A 26,855-nucleotide genomic window follows, 5' to 3' on the forward strand; every position below is an offset into this window, starting at 1 on the left:
ATGAGTTCCCTGGACTTTTCACTAATGACTATGAAAACCTGTGATTTAAAGAGAGAAGAACAATAGTAAGACGATAACAGAACAAAGCTGGAAGGTAATTTTTTTCAACAGAAACCAAAAGCCATAGGAGCAAAGATACAGAAAGCAATAATAATCATAGAGGATAGAGAGAGAAAAAGCAAAAGAAAAAATGGGAGCGTGGAATAAGTAAGGAACAATAAGGAAAGCTATAGTCCTCCATCTCTTAAATATCCATCTATTCTTGGTTGAATTAAATGTGCACTATGATAGTATAATTCTTACCTCAAGGTGGCATCTCCAGCTGAAGGACCTGTTGACCAACAGATGATCATGTCAGATAACACCCATATACAGATTGAATTACTAAGAAAAAACGCTCTATTCTTCAAACCCACAAACCATATCAGAAAATGCAGTTAGGGCTTCCCTGGTGGCGCAGTGGTTGAGAGTCCGCCTGCCAATGCAGGGGACACGGGTTCGTGCCCCGGTCTGGGAAGATCCCACGTGCCGCGGAGCGGCTGGGCCCGTGAGCCATGGCCGCTGGGCCTGCGCGTCCGGAGCCTGTGCTCCGCAACGGGAGAGGCCACAGCAGTGAGGGGCCCGCGTACCGAGGAAAAAAAAAAAAAAAGATGATATATAAGCCATCTTAATTCTAACCAAAGTCCTTGAGTCACATTTTGGTGAATTGCTCTGTGTAATTTTGTCTTTTTTTTTTGCTAATCTGTCTTTTGTCGGTTTAATTTTTTTTTTTTTGTCGGTTTAATTTGCAGTGCCCCCTCCCAGAACAAAATCTAAGAGGGTAGAGGAAAAGATTTTCTTCCTAAACAATGTGTGCGCATGTGTGCGCGCGTGTGTGTGCGTGTGTGCGTGCGCGCGTGTGCGTGCGCGCGTGTGTGCGTGTGTGTCTGTTTGTGCATTTGTACTAAATGGAGAGACACTGTGTATGGCACACTTTCCTGTAGGTGGAAAATGGTTCTAGCTCGTGTGTGAGACCGAAAAGATAAATCAGCAAGATATATAGGAAAGAGGACAGAGTCGGTAAATACTATTCTAAGTGTAACATGAAGAATAAACTTCTCATCCTTAGAAGAATATGCAGGGAATCTGACATGAGATGGAGGAGAAAGCGGATGGCTAACACCTTGGAATGGGCACTTCTCAGACCTTACTTCAGATTGGGGCCTTTGGGACTTCCCTGGCGGTCCAGTGGTTAAGACTTTGCCTTCCAATGCAGGGGGTGAGAGTTCTATCCCTGGTCAGGGAGCTAAGATCCCACATGCCTTGCGGCCAAAAAAAAACAAAACATAAAACAGAAGCAATATTGTAACAAATTCAATAAAGACTTTAGAAATGGTCCCCATCAAGGTACTTCCCTGGTGGCGCAGTGGTCAAGAATCCACCTGCCAAGGCAGGGGACACGGGTTCGAGCCCTGGTCCAGGAAGATCCCACATGCCGCGGAGCAACTAAGCCCGTGCGCCACAACTACTGAAGCCCGCGCGCCTAGAGCCCGTGAGCCACAACTACTGAGCCCGCGTGCCACAACTACTGAAGCCTGCGTACCTAGAGCCCGTGCTCCGCAACAAGAGAAGCCACTGCAATGAGAAGCCCGCACACCGCAACGAAGAGTAGCCCCTGCTCGCAGCAACTAGAGAAAGCCTGCGCACAGCAACAAAAACCCAACGCAGTCAAAAATAAATAAGTAAATAAACAAAACAAAACAAAACAAAAAACCAAATTGGGGCCTTTGAACCAGCTGGTCTACTCAGCGAGGGCCTTGTAGAAACAGAGGCCATACCTCTATGAGGAGGTGAACCAGCAGTGAGAACTTCAGAAAGAGAGATTGAGATACATTCTCAGCATCTACACATGTGGTGCCAGGCAAGAACACTAGGTACATGACTAGGGGTGGTTTGAGGGATAAAACATACCACCTTCAAGGGAAATTACCCAGATATTTCAATTAAATAAAGACTTTACACTTTTTCCCAAAATACCAGTCACAAGAGAATTTTAATAGAGGGAAAATATAATGGAGAAAAAATATTGTTTCTTGAAACCTAAGACTGACACCTGCATTTTGTCTTATCACATGATGCCCACACTCTTGCAATAGTCTTTTCACTGGCCTCCTTTCTTCCTGTCTTTTCTGCTTTCAGTCAAGGAGGCATCAGAATGAGAAGCCTGTGCACTGTAACGAAGACCCAATGCAGCCAAAAATAAATAAATTTATTAAAAACAAACAAACAAATTTGCTTTCTAATCTCACTGCAGATTGTTTCCAAAAACTCTTCTCTATCTTAACCAACTTATTCTTTATATTCCACACACAATCTTTGTAAATTCTCTTAAACTCTCAGTGTCAATCAACCTGGAATCTCCTCCTCTTTGTCAATTCAAATTCTGCCCTTTCAGGATCCAGTTCAAATCCCACCTCATCTGAAAATCATCACCTTCCACAACCTGAGTGTTTTTCCTCTCCCACGAATTTTTCTAACATTAAGTAATGGAACCTTAAATTATCCATTAACTTGCCCTTGTGCTATCACTTCTGCTGTTATTTTAAACTTTTATTTAACAGTTGTATTTCTTTTACTTCATTTTTTATTATGGTGAAACAAGCATTGCTTTAGTGCCATCTGATCAAAATCATTTTTGGATGTGAACAGTTGGTATTAATAATAATGACAACAACAATAATAATAAATCCTGTTTAAGAATATTAACAAATAGGAAAGTTGGAAAATGTCCAAGGATACAAACAGAAGCAGGACACATATACACACACACACACGCAAGCACACACACAGAGTTTTCGCATTTTTCAAGAACATGTAGCTTTCAGGCCCCCGTCCATTTTACCTCTGTCAGAAGCCATGCTGCTCTGTCACTGGACTTTTTCCCCTGGAGCTATATATTGTGCCGCCAGCAACCTGCCTCACACTGTTTCTGCGGGTGTGACCACTGCCACCTGTTTGGGCAGAGGATGACTCATTCCTGTGTCTCAGGCCGATACTGGGTATCTAGACTGCACAGACAGGTAGCAGGTGAAGAAGGAAGTTGCTGGAGGTTGACGAAAGCCTACGACGCAGATAGTTAATTCTGTAGCATAATTCATTGAGAACATCCAAATTTCAAAGTTCTTGCGTGATAACTCAGAATGTAGGAACATTTCCCTTAAAAGTTAAAGCAAGACTGACGCATCATTCTTTACTGGAAAAAAAAGAGGAAGAAGAAAGGGAAGGGAGAACTGGCCTGTTTCCGTGACGTGAATGTTTTCATTGTTGCCTGGTGAAGACAGTGAGGCCTCGCCCTTTAGCTGTTATTTATTTCTAACTTCCCCTTATTTTGCTCTTCACCCTAGATTCTGTTGGAAAGGGGAGGGGCGCTATTAGAAGCGAAAGCAAAAGGACTTTGGTCTCTGAGTCACATAATTAGAGTACAAGTTTCAGGTGATTTCTCTTGCTTCTTGAAGCTAAGGTTAACGTTAAGCCCAGTCCACTTCCGCTTTTTTTCTTCCTTGAGAAAATGAATACTATACTCCCTATTGCCATTGTCTCCTGTTGCCTGAACCCTGAGTCAATCTCCTCTGGGTTTGAGCACAAACACTCCCAGAACTGAGGTCACTCTCAAGACCTAAGTCTCCCTCTAGGGTCTCAAATCTAGAGCCCCTGAACTTTGAGTCTCAAATTCAACGAACCCTACACCTGATCCCTAAATATAAGACTTTCCTTAATCATGAAATGAAGCTGGAGCCTGGACAAGATGAAGCAGTTGTTTGGAGTGGCAGGTGATACTTTTGAAGAAGGGACAGAAGTGCCTCATCATAAGTAAAGGTCCTTCAGGGACTTCCCTGGTGGCATAGTGGTTAAGAATCCGCCTACCAATTCAGGGGACATGGATTCGAGCCCTGGTCCAGGAAGATCCCACATGCCGCGGAGCAACTAAGCCTGTGCGCCACAACTGCTGCGCCACAGCTACTGAAGCCCGTGGGCCTAGAGCCCGTGCTCTGCAACAAGAGAAGCCACCGCAATGAGAAGCCCGCGCACCGCAACGAAGAGTAGCCCCTGCTCGCAGCAACTAGAGAAAGCCCGCGCACAGCAACAAAGACCCAACGCAGCCAAAAATAAATAGATAGACAAATTTATTTTTTTAAAAAAAAAGGTCCTTCAGAAGACAAGTGTTTCAGTGAGGCATGTGTGGTGGGTAGAATAATGGCCCCCCCAAAGGTGTCCACCTTCTAATCCCTGGAACCTATAAATATGTTACCTTACAATAGCATAATGGACTGTGCAGATGTGATAGATGTGATTAAGTTAAGAATCTTGAGGTGAGAAGCTTATCCTGGATCATCTGGCTGGTCTCAATCTAGTCTCAAAGACCCTTATAAAAGGGAGACAGAGGCAGAGTCAGAAAAGGACATGTGAAAAAGATGTGTCGGGGTGGGGGGGAGAAAAAAAAAAAAGAGAAGATGTATGATGTGGTTATTGGCTGAGGAGGGCCGTGAGTCGAGGAATGAGGACAGCCTCTAAAAGCCGGACAACGCAAGGAAATGATTCTTCCCTAGAGTCTCCTAGAAGAATGGTGCCCTTTTGACACCTTGATTTTAGCCCAGTGATACCCTATTTTGTGCTTCTGATTTCCAGAGCTGTGAGATAGATAAGTAACATTGTTTTACACCGCTAAGTTTGTGGTCATTTGTTACAGCAGCAATAGGAAACTAATACAGCAAGACAGACTCGGGAGAGGCACATATGTAACAGGTAAGGCGGTATATAATTTGAGTTCGTTTCTACTAGAACTCCTACTGAATGCTTGATCCATCTTCTGTATTATTTTAGGAAATTCAGAACTAACACATGTGATGGACTGTCATGCATTCATCATGTGTAAGAGAGGTCAAAGATAATCAACTATAAAATGTTACTATTCAGTTTAGATCTCTGTCCTGTTCCTGTTATGCATTTTTTTAAATGCATACATATACCTTTGTATCCGCTCCAAAATCAAGATATTTAAGCTTCTCATCACCCAGAAAATTCCCCTGTGTCTGTTTGCAGTCATTCCTCCAACTCCCAGTCCTATAGGCAACCACTGATATCTCTGTCACTAAAGATTAGTTTAGACTGTTCTACATATCATACAAATGGAATCATATAATGTGTAAGCTTTTATGTTTGCTTTTGTGAAATAAAATTCATATTTATGACGAGACAAGAAAAATTTAAACATAAAATTTCTTCTCTGCCCTTTGGCCTTCCCTCTTGCCCCACTGTGCATTGTGTATCCACATTATGCATTGACCAAACCTCCGCCATCAGCAGCTCAACCATAGACAGCAACATTCTCCTAGCAACAACAAGACATCTCCTTAAAAGTAAACATTCCTTCTTGATGTGTAAAGGATCACAAGACCCACGACAATGGTGCTTAAATCTGGATTAGGTAAACTGTCAATACCTCATTTAATGTACAGTCTTCTGTCTCAAAAAGGTTACATAAACTGGATTTTGACTTCTTCTTTTTTTTTTTTTTCTAGTGTGGAGTAGCCAGTGAGATCTTAATTCCTCGGCCTGGGATAGAACCCATGCCCCTCAAACCCATGCCCCACCCCTCTCAGTGGAAGCACGGAGGGTTAACCACTGAACTGCCAGGGAAATCCCACACTGTGTCTTGACTTCTAAGGGGTGGAAGTTCTCAGAGCTTTCTGAGATGCTCTTCTGGGTTAAAATCCTCGAATTTACCTCAAATAAAATTTTGCAATTCTTAGATTGACTGATAAATTTTTCATTGACACTTTTTTTGCTCAGCTATCCTGTGAAATTAATCTACATGATTAGGTGTATCAGTGGTTCATTTCTTTCTGTTGCTGAGTGGAAGTCCATCATATGGGTATGCTACAATTTGTTTATTCATTTATCCTTTGGTGGACTTAGGGTTATTTTCCAATTTTAGGCTATTGTGAATAAAGATGATACGAACATTTGTGTACAACTCTTTGTGTAGGAGTTTCTTTTTTCTTCTCTTGATCAAAGAACCTGGGAGTAGAATTGCTAGATCAAATAGGTAAGTGTGTATTTAACTTTTAAGAAAATGCTGGACAGTTATAACAGTTTACATTCCGACCAGGAGGAAATGGGTGTTCCAGTTGCTTGATATCCTTACCAACACTTGGTAATGTCAGCCCTTCTAGTTGCAGTAATTTCTGTGGGTATGTGGATTTTAGTTTGCATTTTCCTGATGATTAATGATGTTGAGCATCTTTTCATGTGCTTGTTAGTTATTTATATATCTTCTTTTCTCAAGCCTGTTTGAGTATCCTGTCCATTTTTTAATTTTATTTTTGTCTCCTTACTGAGTTGTAAGAATTCATTATATATTGTGGATACCATTCCTTTGTCATATCTTTATATATATTTTACTAAGTTTCTGGCTTGACTCTTCATTAGGTCTGCAATCCATTTTTTTTTTTTAAGGAACATTTATTTATTTATTTATTTTGGCTGCATTGGGTCTTCGTTGCTGCGCACAGGCTTTCTCTAGTTGCAACGAGCGGGGGCTACTCTTCGTTGCTGTGCACGGGCTTCTCATTGTGGTGGCTTCTCTTGTTGCGGAGCATGGGCTCTAGGCGTGCAGCCTTCAGTAGTTGTGGCACGCGGGCTCAGTAGTTGTGGTTTGCGGGCTCTAGAGCACAGGCTCAGTAGTTGCGGCACTGGGCTTAGTTGCTCCGCAACATGCGGGATCATCCCGGACCAGGAATCGAACCCTTGTCCCCTGTGTTGGCAGCTGGATTCTTAACCACTGCACCACCAGAGAAGTCCTGCAATCCATTTTTTGAGCTTGTGGTGTGATGTAAGAGTCAGGGTTGGTTTTTGTCCACGTGGATATTATATTAATCAGCCAGGGCTGCCATAATCAAATTCCACAAACTGGGGGCTTAAACAATAAAAATTTACTTTCTCAGAGTTCTGGAGGCTAGAAGTTCAAGATCAAAGTTCCAACCAATTGGGGGTTTTGTGAGAACTTCCTGACTTGTAAACACTGCCTTTTTGCTGTGCGCTCACCTGACCTTACCGTGTGTGTGCACCCTGCAGGGGTGGGGAGCTCTCTTCTGATGAGGACACTAATCCTATCAGATCAGGGGTCCACCCTCATGAGCTCATTTAAGTTTAATTATTTTCTCAGAGGCTCCCATTTCCAAATATAGCCACACTGGCTGTTAGGGCTTCAACATAAGAATCAAGGGGTACCAAACATTCAGCCCGTAACAGATATCTATATCATTTTCCCCATACGGATAACTGGTTTTGGTAGCACCATTTGTTGAAAAGACTGTACTTTTCCCATTGAATTGCCTTGGCACCTTTATTGAAATCAGTTGATCACATATGTGTAAATTCATTTTTGAAATCTCTCTTTCATTCCATTGATCTCTATGTCATAATTATGCTTATATCACAGTTATAATTATTATAGATTAATAATGTCTTTTTATGTTGGGTTAAATAAAATATTATTATTATTGGGGTATAGTTGCTTTACAATGTTGTGTTACTTTCTGCTGTACAATGAAGTGAACCAGCTATGTGTATACATAAATCCCCTCCCTCTTGGACCTCCCTCCCACACACACCCCCATCCCACCCACCTAGGTAGGTCACCATGGAACACGGAGCTGAGCTCCCTGTGCTACACAGCAGGTTCCCACTAGCAATCTGTTTTACACACGGCAGTGCACATATGTCAATCCCAATAACCCAGTTCATCCCAATCCCCCCCACCCCACCCCACCCCGGTGTCCACACATCCGTTCTCTACGTCTACATCTCTCTTCCTGCCCTGCAAAATCAGGTAGTGTACATTCTGATTTCCCCAGAGTGCTTTGGCTATGTAAATTCTAGTTTGTCATTGTCTACAAACATGCCTGCTGCGGTTTTGATTGGTATTGTGTTGAATTTATAGATCAACTTGAATAGAATTGAAACATTAAGACATTGTGTGTTCTAAATCTCAAACATGCTATATTCTTTCAGTTATTTAAGGATTGATTTCACTTAGCAATGTTTTGTGATATTCAGTGTGTGTATTGTATAGTTTATTAAATGTATCCCTTAATATTGCATGGTTTTACTTTGATTGTGTTATTGGTGTTTTGTTTTTTTGTTTTTGTTTTCTTTTCCTATCCCTTCATTGACAGCATATAGAAATAGAATTCATTTGTATATTGACCGTGTAACTTTGGGGAAGAAATTTTCCTTTACTGTTTTTAGGTTCTTCTGGCTGTTCTAAGAATTACATTGACATGAGACAGATAACAGGAGAAAATCAAAGTTTGATAACATGTATACATGGGAGAGACCCAGGAAAACTGAGTAACCCGTCAAAATGGCTGAAGCCCTGACCTTAAATACCATCTTCAGCTAAAGACAAAAGAAGATGTTGGGGGTAGTGGTTTGGGACCTCAAAGGAGAGGAAGGCAATTCACATGGAAATGAAAAAGCCAATGATAAACAAATATTTGCTGGGCTGCCCCTAGACAATGGGACCCAGAGTGGACTCTGATCTCCAGGCCCTGCCGAGTTTCCCCATCACACTCAGCCCATAGTCTTTGCAGAGCTCTCTGGTGACAGCTCTGTTCTGGGAACTGGCCCTTTATCTAAATTCTTTAGGCAGCGAAGGGGGAAGGTCAAAGTTTCTCCTTGAGTCTTTTGGGCCTTGATTGTTTTCAGCCTGAAATAATCCACATGCCAGAGACATTTTAGGGTGGCAAATTTTGCTCCCCTACATAACTAACCTGTGAACTTGCTAACTTCACTTATTTCTAATTCTTTTTTGTAGATTTCTTAGGCTTTTCCAAGGATTATGTTGTCTGTTAATAAAGACAATCTTACTTCTTTTCCAACATGTGTGTCTTTTTATTTCTTCTTTTTGCCTTCTCGGAATGGCTAAGGACACCAATAAAATGTTCAATAGAGAAGGTAAGGGACTTCCCTGGTGGTCCAGTGGTTAGGACTCCGCACTTCCACTGCAGGGGGCTCACGTTCAATCCCTGGCTGGCGACCTAGGATCCCACAAGCCGTGCACTGCACGGCCAGAAAAAGAGAGAGAAGGTACGAGTGAATATCCTTGCCTTGTTCCTGATCAATTTGAAGAGCTCATTGGCTTTATTAAAAGATTCAAAATTGGACAGCATCCCGTCTGGCCAGTCAATAAAAAGGAGCTCCAAAGAGCTACAGCAAAGGAAAGATTTTTAAAAGCAGGGAGGGGGTGGGACAAAGAAATCATAAACAAACAAAAAGGGTTATTTCTGGCAAGGTTACCTTCCTTTGGGGGACAAAAGTGTCTATTAGGCAGATTACTTCACTGGCTCTGACAAGGAACTTCCAGACTGACCTGTTACGTTTACATTCCTGGGCAAAGCTGAAACTGCATTTAGATTAGATAGCTCTCAAGTCTTGGTCTGATGATATGGGCTTAGCACACATGACTACATTTGGGACTTACAGTTTCTTTTTTTAACAGGGGAAAGCATTCAGCTATTCTTTTTATTTTATTTTTTTTTCCGGCTGTGCCATGTGGCTTGTGGGATCTTAGTTCCCTGACCAGGGATTGAACCCAGGTCATGGCAGTGAAAGCACTAACCACTGGATAGTCAGGGAATTCCCTTCTCTTTTTATACTTTGAAGCAGGTGCAAGACCTCTACACAGAAATAAACCCATACATCTACAGTCAATTGATTGTATTTATTTTTTTTTAATTTTTAATTGAGGCAAAAAAGTACATAACGTACAATTTACTATCTGAAGAGGAGAAATGGTCGCTGAAGGAAAAGGAATGAATACCTGGGTTATATAATAAGGAAAATGCAATATTAATAAACACCTCAGAAAAGGCTCAGAGCAAGAGCTAATAGTGTCTCTTAGCTCAATTATGCCAGATATCTGAAAGGGTGAAGCTGCAAGTTTCCTGAGATCACTCCTGCTTTGGGGATCCTGACAAGATCTCCAGTGGAGGCCTGCAAACCTAAGCGGCCTCTGCCTGAGAGACATTTTCATATGATACGATAATGGACTGGACTAATTATTAATGACAAAATGGAACTTTGATAATGTGCCCGTAGTTTTTTTTAATTTTATTTTAATTAATTAATTAATTTTTGGCTGCGTTGGGTCTTCGTTGCTGCGCGCAGGCTTTTCTCTAGTTGCAGTGAGAGGGGGCTACTCTTCGTTGCGGTGCGCGAGCTTCTCGTTGCAGTGGCTTCTCTTGTTGCGGAGCACGGGCTCAAGGCGCACGGGCTTCAGTAGTTGTGGCACGTGGCTCAGTAGCTGTGGCTCGAAGGCTCTAGAGCGCAGGCTCAGTAGTTGTGGTGCACGGGCTTAGTTGCTCCGCAGCATGTGGGATCTTCCCGGACCAGGGCTCGAACCCGTGTCCCCTGCATTGGCAGGCGGATTCTTAACCACTGCGCCACCAGGGAAGTCCCTGACCATAGTTTTTGATTTGTATGATTGTTTTGCTGTAAGGAACCCAAGTTCTAAGGGGGTAGGTATTGTAATATTTTGATTTATGATAAGAAATATACGTGTGGTCTTTCTCCCTGTTCCTGGCACAGAGATTCTAAAACCCTTGGAATGATCCAAGAGGTGAGAGCCATAAAGCTGTTCTTTATTACGTTGATAAGGGGGCTTTGGGAAGGCCACTAGGTAATCTAATATCGTGGGCTGGATGCCAGGGGAAGAAAGCACGTGATCAGAAGTTTGGAACTTTCAGCCCTACCCCATCACTCCCTCTCCAGGGAGGGGAGAGGAGCTGGAGATTGAACCTGTAACCAGTGGCCAGTGACTTAATCAATTATGCCTATGTGATGAAGCCTCCATAGAAACCCAAAAGGATTGGGTTCAGAGAGCTTCTGGGTTTATGGACAAGAACGCGTCCACGTGCCGGGAGGGTGGCACACACGAAACTCCATCCGGACAGAAGCTGCTGTGCTCAGGACCCTTGCAGGCTTCACCCTATGTACCTCTTCATCTGCCTATTCATTTGCATCCTTTAATATCCTTTGTAATAAACTGATAATCTCTCCGGTTTCCTCAGTTCTGTGAGCCACTCTAGCAAATTAATCAAACACAAGGGGCAGGTGCTCAGAACCTTGGATTTATAGCCAGTTGGTGAGAACCTGAGGTAACAGCCTGGACTTGCTATTGGCATCTGAGGTGGGGGAAAGGGGCAGTCTTGTAGGACCATTATGATGTGATTTCTTTCATGTTATGATTCCTGCTTATCAAGTGTGAAACGTAGGAATTACGCTACATTAAACTATGTTAAGTTGTTCCAAATCGACTCACCGTGGCCAATGTAATCTTAGTTGTTTTGAAACGTCCACTATAGGACTGTCTTAGAGTGATGAACTGTTACTTTACATAAGAAATTTGTCGGGTAATTTATGTCACTGGAACAGAAGGAGAAACTGATGGAGACAAGACCCCTCCCCTGGGCATAATTGTTGTTCCTTAAAAAGAGACCACTGAGGGCTTCCCTGGTGGCGCAGTGGTTGAGAGTCCGCCTGCCGATGCAGGGGACGCGGGTTCGTGCCCCAGTCCGGGAGGATCCCACATGCCGCGGAGTGGCTGGGCCCCGTGAGCCATGGCCGCTGAGCCTGCGCATCCGGAGCCTGTGCTCCGCAACGGGAGAGACCACAACAGTGAGAGGCCCGCGTACCGCAAAAAAAACCCAAACAAAAACAAAACAAAACAAAAAAATAATAATAAATTAAAATTTTTTTTAAAAAACCAACAATTGAAAATTAAAAGTATTGGTGGGGGGAATTCCCTGGCGGTCCAGTAGTTAGAACTCCGAGCTTTCACTGCCTAGGCTGTGGGTCCCATCCCTGATGGGGGAACTAAGATCCCACAAGCAGCATGGCACGGCCAAAAAAGAAAAAAAAATGTATTGGTGGGGATATGGAAAAATTGGAATTCTCATGCATTGCTGTTAGTAATATAAAATGTTGCAGCCACTATGGAAAACAGTTTGATAGCTCCTCAAAACATTAAACATAGAGCAACCATATGATTTGGCAATTCTAAGAGAATTGAAAACATATATTCCCACAAAAGCTTGTACGTGAATGTTCATAGTAGCATTATTCATAATAGACAAAAGTGGAAACAACTCAAATGTCCATCAACTGATAAACAGATAAATAAGTTGTCGGATGTCCACACAATGGGATGGTATTCAGCTATAAAAAGGATGAAGTACTGATACACGCTAAAACACAGATGAAATTTGAAGGCATTATCCTCAGTGAAAGAACTCAGTCATAAAAGGCCACAGAGTGTATGATTCCATTTTTATGAAATTTCCAGCATAGGCAAATCCATAGAGATAGAAAGTAAATTAGCATTGCCAGAGAATGGGGAGTGGGCTGGGGGAGAAGACTTGGAGGGTGTCTGATAATGGATATGGGGTTTATTTGGGGGGCAATAAAAACGTTTTGGAGCTAGATAGTGGTGATGATTGTACATCTTGTGAATATAATTTTTAAAACCACTGAATTTTATGTTTTAAAATGGTGAATTGTATGGTATGTGAATTATAGCTCCCTTTTTTTTTAAGACATAATAAAAAAGTTAACTGAAGTAAAGCAAACCAAACCAAAGCAAAAGTGTTCCAAGGAAAGTCAGGGGATTGTCTTGCCTGGGGCTAGAGAGAATTCATTAGCACAAGGAATTGACATGAACAAAATTGGGTCTCAGTAGTTGAAGGGGCATTTATAATAATAAACCCACCATAGAGATATGAGGATGGAAAGAAATTGACAATGTGAGAAATAGGTCCCTTACAAGGAACTGAATGTTACAAAAGAGTTCATGTGTACTCATACACACAGGATCCTAAACAGAGACCAACAAAGGGGAAAAATACCTGGCTCAAGAGAAAAGTGTTCTTCACAATCCCACAGTTTGATGGCAAGGATTCTATGAAGCAACTGAAGTTATATGCAAAATATTGTGTGTTCACGCGTATTATTTTCTGGGGGAGAATCTATATGTTTTACCAGGTTCTCAATAAGACCCTTGATCCTCTAGATATAAGGAACCATACATGGTTTAATAAATTTGCTCTTCCCTGTTTTTATCAACAGAGGGCAGAAAAGCAATACAATTAGCAGAGCCAACCTCCAGTACATAATTTTCTAAGACTCTTCAAGTCCTTCTCAATCTCTGCCATCTATTTCTTCCTTTGCTCTACCTTCTCCTCTAAACTAAAATTCCCTAACTGCAAGCCCCCTCTTCATCCATAAATGTCCTACTATCTCTGACTACCGATATCAATGCAGCCCCACTTCCATAATTTAGAGGGATTCAATCCTCCTCTCATATTCCATTTGCATTGTTTATACCTGTGGTAGCTATAGTCTTCCTTTCAAAATAGCTATTGATTTTATTATTATTGTTGAAGGACAGGGTTTAAGGACAAAAATAATAGATTGTGGCTAAAACAATCATTCTTAAAAACTTTTTTTTTTTGCGGTACGCGGGCCTCTCACTGCTGTGGCCTCTCCCGTTGCGGAGCACAGGCTCCGGACGCACAGGCTCAGCGGCCATGGCTCACGGGCCCAGCCGCTCCGCGGCATGTGGGATCTTCCCGGACCGGGAGCACGAACCCGTGTCCCCTGCATCGGCAGGCGGACTCTCAACCACTGCGCCACCAGGGGAGTCCTTAAATAGTTTTCTCTAAGATCTGTGTGCATCTTTCTCAATAAGATAAATTTACATTATTGGGACACAGCAAAGGTTATGGTTACAAATTTTGTGATACATTTTTGTCCAAAATAGTCATACCAGCTTGCTGTTTAACGTTGTCAAGCAACGGTTAAACAAACAAACAAGAGTGAGAGCGGACTATCTGCTTTTAAAGCCCACTTAAAATTAGGGAATGTATTTATGATTGCATGTAATCATTGCCAATCAATTCTGCCCAGAAAAGGTGATAAAAGCAACAGATCCTAGCTCTTTTTTTTCCCTAGCTTTTTAAATGGAAGCAAATACCTATTTTCAGTCAAACACTCCTCAAAAATTAACAGATTCAGATCTCAGACATGCACTCTGACTGCTCCACTCACAAGCAGAGTACAGAAACCTTTGTGAAAAAAGAATATGTATATGTATAACTCAGTCACTTTGCTGTACAGCCGAAATTAACACAACATTGTAAATCAACTGTACTTCAATAAAAATCTTTTAAAAGGGGACTTCCCTCGTGGTCCGCTAGTTAAGACTCCATGCTTCTAATGCAGGGAGCACGGGTTCAATTCCTGGTCAAGGAACTAAGATCCCACATTCCACATGCCGCATGGTGTGGTCAAAAAAAAGAAAGAAACTTTGTGATAATAGTTGAAGTGCTTGATATTGTCTTGAGTAGAAAATAAAGTGCTAAAGAAATAACCCATGAACAACACTTGATGTCCTGATATTTATGCCGTATTTTCTTATTTTAAAAGAAAATTTAGGCCTGACCTGATTTGGGGATGTGTCATTGTTGCCGAAACCTGGCCTCTGTACACCGGCACTGAATTGAATCTCAGAGACAGAGTTCTGGGTGAAGCAGAAAACAACAGCTTTATTGCTTCGCCACGCAAAGGGGGCCACAGCGGGCTAATGCCCTCGAGACTGTGTGTCCCCATTGGAGGGGGCAGTGAGGAGTCTTATAGTAATGGTTCAAGGAGCAGAGTGGTAGATAAGGAAAGAGTACATGCAGGCCCTACGTATTTTTCCATCCAGAGATCATCTGAAGACCATCAAAGCGGCATCAGGTGGTCTCGTGATGGGCTTCTGTGGTTTTCGAGGTTATCAAGCTGTGACCTTCTCTAGGGATGAAGAATGCTTACAGAGAGGGGAATGTAAAGGGGAATGTTCAAAAGAGAAAAATACCAGGTGCAATGATACAACGAAGCAGAAACAACAACAAAAACTGTCATCTGAAAAGCAAGTCGAAGTGAGGTTAAAACAGATCAGAGCTTGATGGAAGCTATTTTAACTAGTTCTTATCAATTTAGCTGGAATAAAAACCCCACTGTTAATTTATTCCTTCCATTTCAATGGAAAAAGGCAAGTGGGCATCAATCTCATCTGGCCGTTTCTTGCTGAAGCTGGGCGGGGGAGGGGCGGCGGCGGCGGTGGGGGGGAGGGCGGGGACGGCAAGAAGGGGTTTTTCTTATGGAAGGAATGAACATTCTCATGCCAACTGGCAGGCGGTTTGACAAGAGGCCTGGTGGTAGTTTTGCAGAAATACGACAGGCAACAAGTCATGATTCTAGCTAGAACATATATTCCCATTGCAACCAAAAAAACAAAGTAAGAACTGGAAAACTCCTGAGAAGATAGATTGGATGGCCCTGTGGGATCCAGGAAAACAAGTTTGAAAACCAATTGGAGACTCGGGAAGCAACTTCACAGGCATAAGCATCTGAATTATCTACTGTCTGGATGGGAGATTTCATGTCATTAAGAAGCGTTGTTATGTTTCCTGACTCATCGGGTATAAAAGTATTATACAACATTCAGTATGAATTAAGGCACAAGTTTCCCGCTGTGAGACAGTCAAGATATCCAGGGCCATCTGGTTCTGAAGCACAGCTTTTCCCATTAATGAGTCCTCAGTGTTTAACAAAGTCAAGCTCTGTTGGCTGTCATTAAGGGCTTGCTTTGTAATTTTGGCTAGTACCTCTAGGTGGAGAGCCACACTTTCAAGACCAATGTTTAGGACAAAGAAATTGAGTAAATAATCACACCAAAAAAAACTGATCTAGTCTATCTACATACTCTTTTTTTTTTTTTTTTTTTTGCGGTATGCGCGCCTCTCACTGTCGTGGCCTCTCCCGCCGCAGAGCACAGGCTCCGGACACGCAGGCTCAGTGGCCATGGCTCACGGGCCCAGCCGCTCCGCGGCACGTGGGATCTTCCCGGACCGGGGCACGAAGATCCCACGTGTCCCCTGCATCGGCAGGCAGACTCTCAACCACTGCGCCACCAGGGAAGCCCTTGTGAGGCTTTTTAAACTGGCAAAATAGGAGTGTTATAAGGAGATCTGCAAGGTCTAATTAGTCCGTACTTCAAAAACCAGTCTAGAACTGGCTGGATTCCTTATATAGTTTCCCTTTTTTTTTTTTTTGTCCATACCATGGGGGATCTTTGTTCCCCAATCAGGGATTGAACCCGTATCCCCTGCATTGCGAGCGTGGAGTCTTAACCACTAGACCACCGGGAAAGTCCCTGTATAGTTTCCTTTTTAAGAGGATATTGTTTTTTCCTTGGACAAGTCATTCCTGTCTTTACAATGATAGGAATCGGGGCAGTGAATCCGGCCCGTCAGGGTGCCCCGTTAGCCCAGACAGCCTTACTCACTTCTTCCTGGATCCCTTCTGGAATAGGCTCAGCTGCTTTCTCTCCTGGCTGTTCGAGCGACTCTTGTAGCCTTAGGGCATTTTCCAGCGGCACTTCTAAAGGCAGAAGTTGTTTCTCAGGTGAAAATGTTATTTGCACATTTACTCTGCCCAAGTCTCTTCCTAAAAGAGGGATTAGACAGTCCCATACGTACAGGAAATTATGTTTCAATTTCTCTTGTCCTATTTTGCACTCCAGGGGCTGGAGCAGAGGACGTTGCTGAGTTTGTCCTGAAACGTCCCACTACTGACACTGTGGACTTGCTCAAAGAGGCCAGTTTACAATTTAGAACCGAGTAGTTTGCTCCAGTATCTGCCCAAAAATCTGTTAGTTGATTCTCCCCTGTTAATTGTACCCGGGGCTCCTGTGGGGCTATAGCCACTGAAGCCACCAGCATGGCGAGAAGCCCCGGGTCCCATCAGTCACTATATTCTTCTTCAGAACTTTCCTTCCTGGTGACCATAACCTCCACCGGAGGGTCCCTCTGTTTTTTGGTGCATTCCGTCTTTAATTTAGGACATTGCTTTTTCCAAGGTCCTTCCAGAATACGTGGCATCCATATCTATTAGAAAGTCAATCAACTTGTTCCCCACTGTCAACGTTACCCAGGGCTCTTGTGGGGATTTTAGAATTGGACCCCTCAAGTCCAAGGGAGTCTTCGGGCCTCTTCATTCAATGTCAGTGTTCCTCTCTTTCTACCATATGAGCAGCTCCTGTCTCCTTTTTTATTATTTTCTTTCTTTTTCTTTAGCCTAGGTCAATCTCTTTTCCAATGCTCTTCCTCCTTGTAATAAGCACATTGTTCCTTCTTCAATGGTGGTTTCCCTTCCTTTAGGTTGCTCGCCTTCCGGGAATTCAGTGCTGCTGCCAGAGAAGCTGCCTTCAATTTTTCATCTTCTTGCTTCTGTCGTTGTTCCCTGTTGTTGAATAATTTAAAAGCAACATCTACTAATTGAGAAGGGTTCATTCCAAATGCACCATCTAACTTCGGTAATTTTTTCTTTATATCTGGGGCACTTTGCCCAATGAAAGTCATATTTATCATCCTTACATTCTCAGGGGCCTCAGGGTCTGCATCCGTGTAGCACATATAAGCTTGATAAATCCTTTCTAGGAGCTCTGCTGCATCCTCATTTGGTTTTTGTTTTATCTCCGGAATCTTGCTTAACCTCTTTTGTCTAGGCACCCCCTTTTGAAGACCCACTAAGACACACCTCCTATAATGTTCTAGAAGTGGCATGCCCCCACTATTAGGATCCCAGTTAGGCTTAGCGATAGGGACTGACAGATTTGCTTCTGGAGTTCCATTTGGATCCACTAGGTGGAGCTGGTGTGCTTCCTCTCTAGCCTTGTCAATGACCATCCTCCTTTCATCCTCAGTAAGCATTATACTCATAAGAGTGTGAATGTCCGCCCAAGTGGGATGGTGAGTGGCAAATATGGAGGGGAAAAGTTCAGTCACACGGAGGGGGTCCTCTTGGTAAGCAGGGTTGTGGTTTTTCCAGTTAAGCAAATCCAAAGTAGAGAATGGATTGCACATCCACAGGAACCCAGCGGGCTGGCCATTTGCATTAAGGCCTCCTCGGCACAAGGGAAATTGCACTGTTGCGGAAGTGGCTCCCGGTTCAAATTCGGTGCCCTGTTGGGTCTTAGATGGTGATACTAAACCAGATCCCTGTGCCCCAGGGGTTAACAGAGAAAATTCTATTCTCTCCCCATGGGTAGGGGAAACAGGAAGCCGTGAAAGGAGTGAATATGTTGACGGCATGGTGGGGGCAGTTGGAACAACTGCCAATGCAGCCTGTTCAGCCAGTGGGGGAGCCGGATAGGCCAGAGGCGGGTTTAAGTTGTTATTTATTTATTTATTTATTTATGGCTGTGTTGGGTCTTTGTTGCTGTGCGCGGCTTTCTCTAGTTGTGGCAAGCGGGGGTTACTCTTCATTGCAGTGAGCGGGCTTCTCATTGCGGTGGCTTCTCTTGTTGCGGAGCACGGGCTCTAGGTACGCAGGCTTCAGTAGCTGTGGCTCGCGGGCTCTCGAGTGCAGGCTCAGTAGTTGTGGCGCACAGGCTTCGATGCTCTGCGGCATGTGGGATCTTCCTGGACCAGGGTTCAAACCCGTGTCCCCTGCATTGGCAGGTGGATTCTTAACCACTGCGCCACCAGGGAAGCCCTGTTGGAAGAATTTTAATCACCGTTTCAATTTCATTACTTGTGATTGGTCTGTTCATATTTTCTATTTCTTCCTGGTTCAGTCTTGGAAGGTTATACCTTTCTAAGAATTTGTCCATTTCTTCCAGGTTGTCCATTTTATTGGCATAGAGTTGCTTGTAGTAGTCGCTTAGGATGCTTTGTATTTCTGCGGTGTCTGTTGTAACTTCTCCTTTTTCATTTCTAACTTTATTGATTTGAGTCCGCTCCCTCTTTTTCTTGATGAGTCTGGCTAAAGGTTTATCAATTTTGTTTATCTTCTCAAAGAACCAGCTTTTAGTTTTATTGATCTTTGCTATTGTTTTCTTTGTTTCTATTTCATTTATTTCTGCTCTGATCTTTATGAGTTCTTTCCTTCTACTAACTTTGGGTTTTCTTTGTTCTTCTTTCTCTAATTCCTTTAGGTGTAAGCTTAGATTGTTTATTTGAGATTTTTCTTGTTTCTTGAAGTAGGCTTGTATTGCTATAAACTCTCTTAGAACTGCTTTTGCTGCATCCCATAGGTTTTGGATCGTTGTGCTTTCATTGTAATTTGTCTCTAGGTATTTTCTGATTTCCTCTTTGATTTCTTCAGTGATCTCTTGGTTATTTAATAACGTATTATTTAGCCTCCATGTGTTTGTGTTTTTTACGTTTTTTCTCTGTAACTGATTTCTAATCTCATAATGTTGTGGTTGGAAAAGATTCTTGATATGATTTCAATTTTCTTAAATTTACTGAGGCTTGATTTGTGACCCAAGATGTGATCTATCTTGGAGAATGTTCCATGTGCACTTGAGAAGAAAGTGTAATCTGCTGTTTTTGGATGGAATGTCCTACAATATCAATTAAATCTATCTGGTCTATTGTGTCATTTAAAGCTTGTGTTTCCTTATTTATTTTCATTTTGGATGATCTGTCCACTGGTGTAAGTGAGGTGTCAAAGTCCCCCACTATCATTGTGTTACTGTCAATTTCCTCTTTTATAGCTATTAGCAGTTGCCTTATGTATTGAGATGCTCCTATGTTGGGTACATATATATTTATAATTGTTATGTATTCTTGGATTGATCCCTTGATCATTATGTAGTGTCCTTCCTTGTCTCTTGTAACATTCTTTATTTTAAACTCTATTTTATCTGATATGAGTATTGCTACTCCAGCTTTCTTTTCATTTCCATTTGCATGGAATATCTTTTTCCATCCCCTCACTTTCAGTCTATATGTGTCCCTAGGTCTGAAGTGGGTCTCTTGTAGACAGCATATATATGAGTATTGTTTTCGTATCCATTTAGCGAGCCTGTGTCTTTTGGTTGGGGCATTTAATCCATTCACGTTTAAGGTAATTATCAATATATATGTTCCTATTACCATTATCTTAATTGTTTTGGGTTTGTTTTTATAGGTCCTTTTCTTGTCTTGTGTTTCCCACTTAGAGAAGTTCCTTTAGCATTTGTTGTAGAGCTGGTTTAGTGGTGCTGAATTCTCTTAGCTTTTGCTTGTCTGTAAAGCTTTTGATTTCTCTTTCGAATTGGAATGAGATCCTTGCCAGGTAGGATAATCTTGGTTGTAGGTTCTTCCCTTTCATCACTTTAAATATACCGTGCCACTCACTTCTGGCTTTTAGAGTGCTGCTGAGAAATCAGCTGTTAACCTTATGGGAGTTCCTTTGTTTGTTATTTGTCATTTTTCCCTTTTGCTTTCAATAATTTGTCTTTAATTTTTGTCAGTTTGATTACTATGTGTCTCAGCGTGTTTCTCCTTGGGTTTATCCTGCCTGGGACTCTGTGCTTCCTGGACTTGGGTGGCTATTTCCTTTCCCATGTTAGGGAACTTTTTGACTATAATCTCTTCAAGTATTTTCTTGGGTCCTTTCTCTCTCTCTTCTTCTGGGACCCCTATAATGCGAATGTTGTTGTGTTTAATGTTGTCCCAGAGGTCTCTTAGGCTGTCTTCATTTCTTTTCATTCTTTTTTCTTTATTTTGTTCCACAGCAGTGAATTCCACCATTCTGTCTTCCAGGTCACTTATCTATTCTCTGCCTCAGTTATTCTATTGATTCCTTCTAGTGTATTTTTCATTTCAGTTATTGTATTGCTCATCTCTGTTTGTTTGTTCTTTAATTCTTCTAGGTCTTTGCTAAACATTTCTTGCATCTTCTCAATCTTTGCCTCCATTCTTTTTCTGAGGTCCTGGATCATCTTCACTATCATTATTCTGAATGCTTTCTCTGGAAGGTTGCCTATCTCCATTTCATTTAGTTGTTTTTCTGGGGTTTTATCTTGTTCCTTCATCTTGTACAAAGTCCTCTGCCTTTTCATTTTGTCTATCTGTAAATGCGGTTTTCCTTACACAGGCTGCAGAATTATAGTTCTTCTTGCTTCTTCTGTCTGCCCTCTGGTGGATGAAGCTATCTAAGAGGCTTGTGCAATCTTCCTGATGGGAGGGACTGGTGGTGGGTAGAGCTGGGTGTTGTTGCTCTGTTGGGCAGAGCTCAGTAAAACTTTAATCCCCTTGTCTGCTGATGGGTGGGGATGGGTTCCCTCCCTGTTGGTTGTTTGGCCTGAGGCGACCCAGTGCTGGAGCCTACCAGGCTCTTTGGTGGGGCTAATAGCGGACTCTGGGAGGGCTCACACCAAGGAGTACTTCCCAGAACTTCTGCTGCCAGTGTCCTTGTCACCATGGTGACCCACAGCCACCACCCATCTCTGCAGGAGACCCTCAAGCATTACCAGGTAGGTCTGGTTCAGTCGCCTATGGGGTCACTGCTCCTTCCCCTGGGTCCCAATGCGCACACTACTCTGTGTGTGCCCTCCAAGGGTGGAGTCTCTGTTTCCCCCAGTCCTGTCAAAGTCCTGCAATCAAATCCCGCTAGCCTTCAAAGTCTGATTCTCTAGGAATTCCTCCTCCCGTTGCCAGACCCCCAGGTTGGGAAGCCTGACGTGGGACTCAGAACCTTCACTCCAGTGGATGGACTTCTGTGGTGTAAGTGTCCTCCAGTCTGTGAGTCACCCACCCAACCCTTATGGGATTTGATTTTATTGTGATTGTGCTCCTCCTACCATCTCATTGCGGCTTCTCCTTTGTCTTTGGATGTGGGGTATCTTTTTTGGTGAGTTCCAGTGTCTTCCTGTCGATGATTGTTCAGCAGTTAGTTGTGATTCCGGTGCTCTCGCAAGAGGGGATGAGCGCAGGTCCTTCTACTCTGCCATCTTGAACCAATCTCCAAGGCACTTTAGTTTATTTAACATTCAGGCAGAGGGGCAGGGTTCCCTGTGGCAGGCTATTATGTATGTTACAGCTATAGACAGCATCCTTTTAGTGATTATAATAACAAAAGCAACAAAAAGCAAAGGTAAAAGAAATAGATTTTGCTCTTCCCCGTTACAGATGGGCACAGATAGGTTACTAAGTGGTGCTTGCAGTGATGGAGGTGGTGGTGGAGGTGCCCCGGGAGGCCTCCATCAACAAGAGAGGAGCAGGTGGTGCTGGGCAAAATTAGGGCTACAATGGATTCATAACAGCCAGCGTTGTAAAATTGTCATCCAATTTTCATTTGGAATCCTGGAATCCTCCACCATTGGAGGAAGAGAACTTTTCTTTTCTGTTTGTACCATCAGTCTACTACCTGGCTGCTCACTTTTTTTTTTTTTTCTTTTTGTTAGTACGGGCCTCTCACTGTTGTGGCCTCTCCCATTGCGGAGCACGGGCTCCGGACACGCAGGCTCAGCGGCCATAGCTCACGGGCCCAGCCGCTCCGCAGCACGTGGGATCTTCCCGGACCGGGACACGAACCCGCGTCCCCTGCATCAGCAGGCGGACTCTCAACCACTGCGCCACCAGGGAAGCCCATGGCTACTCACTTTTTGTTTGTTTGTATTTCTTTTTTCCGTGCCTCGTGGCATGTGGAATCTTATTTCCCCAACCAGGAATAGAACCTGTGCCCCCTGCAGTGGAAGTGCAGAATCCTAATCACTGGACTGCCAGGGAATTCCCTCACTTTCTTTATTATGTAATTGCATAAATGCTTCAACATACGGGATCTCGCTTGCCTTCCATTCCTGTGACGAAACAATTCTAGCTGGAGAATGATACAAAAATTTAGGCTACTATACAAAGGCCACCTCTACTCCCTTTCAAGAATGTACATTGGCCAAACAGCACAACAATCAAATATGATTCTTTTTTTAGTCATAGGTTTATAACTATAGGTCCACCAGCCTGCCAGAATTTTCCCCAGGGGGCTGTTGGATGGAATCAAAGAAGTGCTTCCCATATTCGATCAGAAAAACATTCATGCGGGCACAGACCAAAAGCAAATCAGAATCCTCACCAGCAAACGGGAGCCTCAAACCAGAACAACAAAACCAAACAGCACAAAGCTCAAGTTGGCTTCCAAGTCCCACTAAGCCCGTGACTTTAGTCCCAGAGGCACCTTCCAAATGGGAATTCCTAAAATGGGGAATCCCCCCAGTGGGAACCAGGAGTTCCCCAAACAGACAAGGCCAAAGGGGCCTCGGCGTGCAAGCTGGGGGACTTACCCTAATGCTGGCCAAGGTGTGACAGCGTTCCAAATGCTGTTTTCCTCCTTCCCCCAAATAATTCCTCGGAGTAGGAGGTTCAGGTTGGCGTGGGGAGGAGGAAGAAAGGAGTGTCCTTGAGGCGAAGGTGGCCTTGGCGGTTGCTAGGGCGACCCCATTTCTCCCTCCACTCCGCTTTGGAGTTCTGACTGCCAGCATGGTGGGCTGGGTGTAACCCGGGCTCGACCTTTCCAAACAACAGGTCCCAGGCGATCTGGCCTTTTAAGGAGTCCTCCAACCCTCTGCTCTGTATAAGAGGCCGGCACGAACCTCAGAGCTTCCGATCGAGCCAAGGGACCCCAGTGGGGCCATCCCTGAGTTTTTCCCCCATACGAGCCGCCGAATTTGTTGCCTAAACCCGGACCCTGTATACTGGGATCAAATTGAATCCCAGAGACAGAGTTTTGGGTGAAGCAGAAAAAAATAGCTTTATTGCTTTGCCAGGCAAAGGGAGCCACTGTGGGCTTAATGCCCTCAAGACTGTGTGTTTCCTCAGAGAGGGCAGTGAGGAGTAACGGTTCAAGGCGCAGAGTGGTTGATAAAGATCAGGGTATGTGCAGGGTCTGCATTCTTTTCCATCCAGAGATCATCTGAAGACCGTCAAGGCTGGCATCAGGTGGTCTCGTGATGGGCTTCTGTGATTCTCGAGGTTATTACCTTCTCTTTGGGATGAGGAATGCTTACAAAGAGGGGAGTGTAAAGGGGAGTGTTCAAAAGAGAAAAATACTAGGTGCAATGATAAAACTAAGCAGAAACCAAACAGGTCATCTGAAAAGCAAGTCAAAGTGAGTTAGTTAAAACAGGTCAGAGCAAGATGGAGGCTATTCTAATTAGGTTTTAGCAATCTAGCTGGAACATCATATGATGACAAACTACCCTAAGGCAGAATCTGTGCCCTTCTTTCCACCTTTCAAGGCATTCAATAAATGTCAAGTTGAAATGAATTAAATTGATGGTGAAATTTCAAACCAAACCGGCCTGTGGCACATGGACGGGCCTGCCATTAAAGATCATGAGTCTTGAAATGTCCTGAAATACACGTGCTATACATGTTGTGTATAATTTATTTCTATTTTGCGCCGTTCTGCCCAAATCACAGCGTACAGCTTGACTCACTGGCACATGCCTATTTACAGACTGATCTAACTGGACCTTTAAGATTCTAAAACGAAGTAGGGTAATGTGGCAACAAAGCCAGGAGGCCAGGAATGCATGTTTCTCTCTAGGTTCCTGTGTGACCTCAGGAGATGACTTGATTAACTCAGGAGTGAATAAACCTGCCAGCAGCAGAACTACTAGCAGAAGGAAGTAGCCACTATCTTTTTAACAATTTAAAAAAATAACATGAAGGTATTAAACACAGATACCACCCGCCCCCCCAAATCAAAATCTATTTCTTCAACTCAGGAAATCCGTAACAGTTCAGTTCAATTCAGAAGTAAATTTAGCAAAGCAGCCTCAGGAATTGTGGTCAGTCAGGTTGGTGATACATTCTTGCAATTTCAGTAATTAACCCAAAGAACTCAAGTTTTAAGGTAAGAAAGGTCATGAAAGAAAGGTTGATCATCATCAGGCTAATGTCAGAACAGGATTATCATAGTCAATGTCGTACTCAGTCAAAAAAAAAACCAAAAAGTAGAGAGTTCCCTGGTGGCCTAGTGGTTAGGAGTCAGGCTTTCATTGCTGTGACCCGGGTTCAATCCCTGGCTGGGGAACTGAGATCCTGAAAGCCGAGGCACGGTCCAAAAAAAAGTAGTATCGAAGGTGAGGTGCATGCAGCCTGGGGGACATACACCTTGAAACATCTGGGTGGGGGAAAGAAAATATTAGAACTTCTATCCCTGAGACACTGAGATGAGGGAAGAAAGCATTAGAACTTCTGTTTAAAACTTTTAAAGTACCATATACTAATATAGTAGTTAATTAATATAATTTGAATAATCATGTATTCATATATTGCGGTGTATGCTAATTTTCACTTAATATTCAATATAGTGACATAGCCATTAATCATTATGATTTGAATAATTAAATATTCACATATTGGGGTATATGCTAATTTTCACTTATAGATATTTGAATAATTTATAGCCAAATAAGCTAGATTTTAAGCACTGTGGTGAAAGTGACCATCTATCTTTATTTCCCAAGACCTAGTACAGTAATTGGCATATAATAGACACTCAATAAATAATAAAAGTAAAACTAGAGATAATTTACTTCAGAAATAATCTGCCCAACAGGATGATTTGTAATGGGATCACCCCAATCAATATGATCAGCTTACATACTCAAGAAAATAGGCCTGGCATGTGGAGTATTACAAATAAAAGAGCCAGAATTCAACCAAGCATGTTGTTGGAGTCCTTCCTGAAGAATATTCATAGGAGCGGCATGGTCTGAGATGACTAGAATTCCTCTAGTGTCTGGATCTGGACGTTCATGAACCTTGCTTGCCATTTAGACTTCAACTAACTCCCTTCCTCTGATTTCCTAATACACATTCGGATGACTACTTGTGCCCTTTTACTTTTAAGGAAACCCAGTACGCTGGCTGGCCCTCTTCCCTTGGCATCTTATCGTACACTCACACACTGATAACAGGTTCACATGTGAAATTTTTATGACTTTTGCTTATGCTAATCAGACGTCCTTGTTCAAGTCTGAGGGTGCATCCAAAAATCCTGGCCCCTCAAAACAGAGGATACGGCTGGACCGCAGTGGCAAAGCAAAACAACCATCGATTGATCTTTCTTCTGTTCCATCAATTTCTTAGCTCTTAAACAAATATAATCTGAAAGTGCTTTGTAACCATGTTGGTTCCTACTGTTGGCTTTGTCTCGGTTGTTCTACTAACTCGTTCTGAATGATGGTTTGTCCAAAGTCATCTTCTCACTGATACCATCAGAACAGTGTTTCTCATTCCAATGACACGCTTGACAAGCTGAGTGCGTTTTTTTGGGGGGCAGCGCTGCGCTTATGCAGGATCTTAATTCCTTGACTAGGGATCGAACCCATGCCCCCTGCAGGGGGAGCACCGAGTCTTAACCACTGGAGTGCCAGGGAAGTCCCTGAGTGCATTTATTTTTTTTATTTTTTATTTATTTATTTTTTTGCGGTACACGGACCTCTCACTCTTGTGGCCTCTCCTGTTGTGGACCACAGGCTCCAGACGCGCAGGCTCAGCAGCCATAGCTCACGGGCCCAGCCGCTCCACGGCATGTGGGATCTTCCCAGACCGGGGCATGAACCCATGTCCCCTGCATCGGCAGGCGGACTCCCAACCACTGCGCCACCAGGGAAGCATGCTGAGTGCGTTTTAAAGATCACTTTTTATGGCTGAGTAATATTCCATTGTATATATGTGCCACATCTTCTTTATGCATTCATCTGTTGATAGACACTTAGGTTGCTTCCATGTCCTGGCTATTGTAAATAGAGCTGCAATGAACATTTTGGTACATGACTCTTTTTGAATTATGCTTTTCTCAGGGTATATGCCCAGTAGTGGGATTGCTGGGTCGTATGGTAGTTCTATTTGCAGTTTTTTAAGGGAACTCCATAGTGTTCTCCACAGTGACTGTATCAATTTACATTCCCACCAACAGTGCAGAGGATTCCC

At 43.1% G+C, this 26,855-nt stretch overlaps 1 protein-coding gene across 3 annotated transcripts in view; it reads right to left on the bottom strand.

The window, feature by feature from the left end:
* The window catches only part of LOC307194977 (growth/differentiation factor 3-like), a 171,765-nt gene that overhangs the window by 4,078 nt on the left and 140,832 nt on the right, over positions 1–26,855 (bottom strand). For 2 of the 3 annotated variants that reach the window (XR_013830681.1, XM_079938534.1), the window contains one exon: positions 304–331. Coding sequence is in view for 2 of the 3 variants with exons in the window: in XM_079938534.1 (XP_079794660.1) it covers positions 304–331 (28 nt within the window). In the remaining variant the exon portion in view is untranslated. Of the gene's footprint in view, positions 1–303; positions 332–2,881; positions 3,278–26,855 lie in introns of those variants that run through there. The other variant, XM_079938535.1, reaches the window with a different exon arrangement.

Source organism: Stenella coeruleoalba, assembly GCF_951394435.1.
Source record: "Stenella coeruleoalba genome assembly, chromosome: 11".
NCBI lineage: Eukaryota > Metazoa > Chordata > Mammalia > Artiodactyla > Delphinidae > Stenella > Stenella coeruleoalba.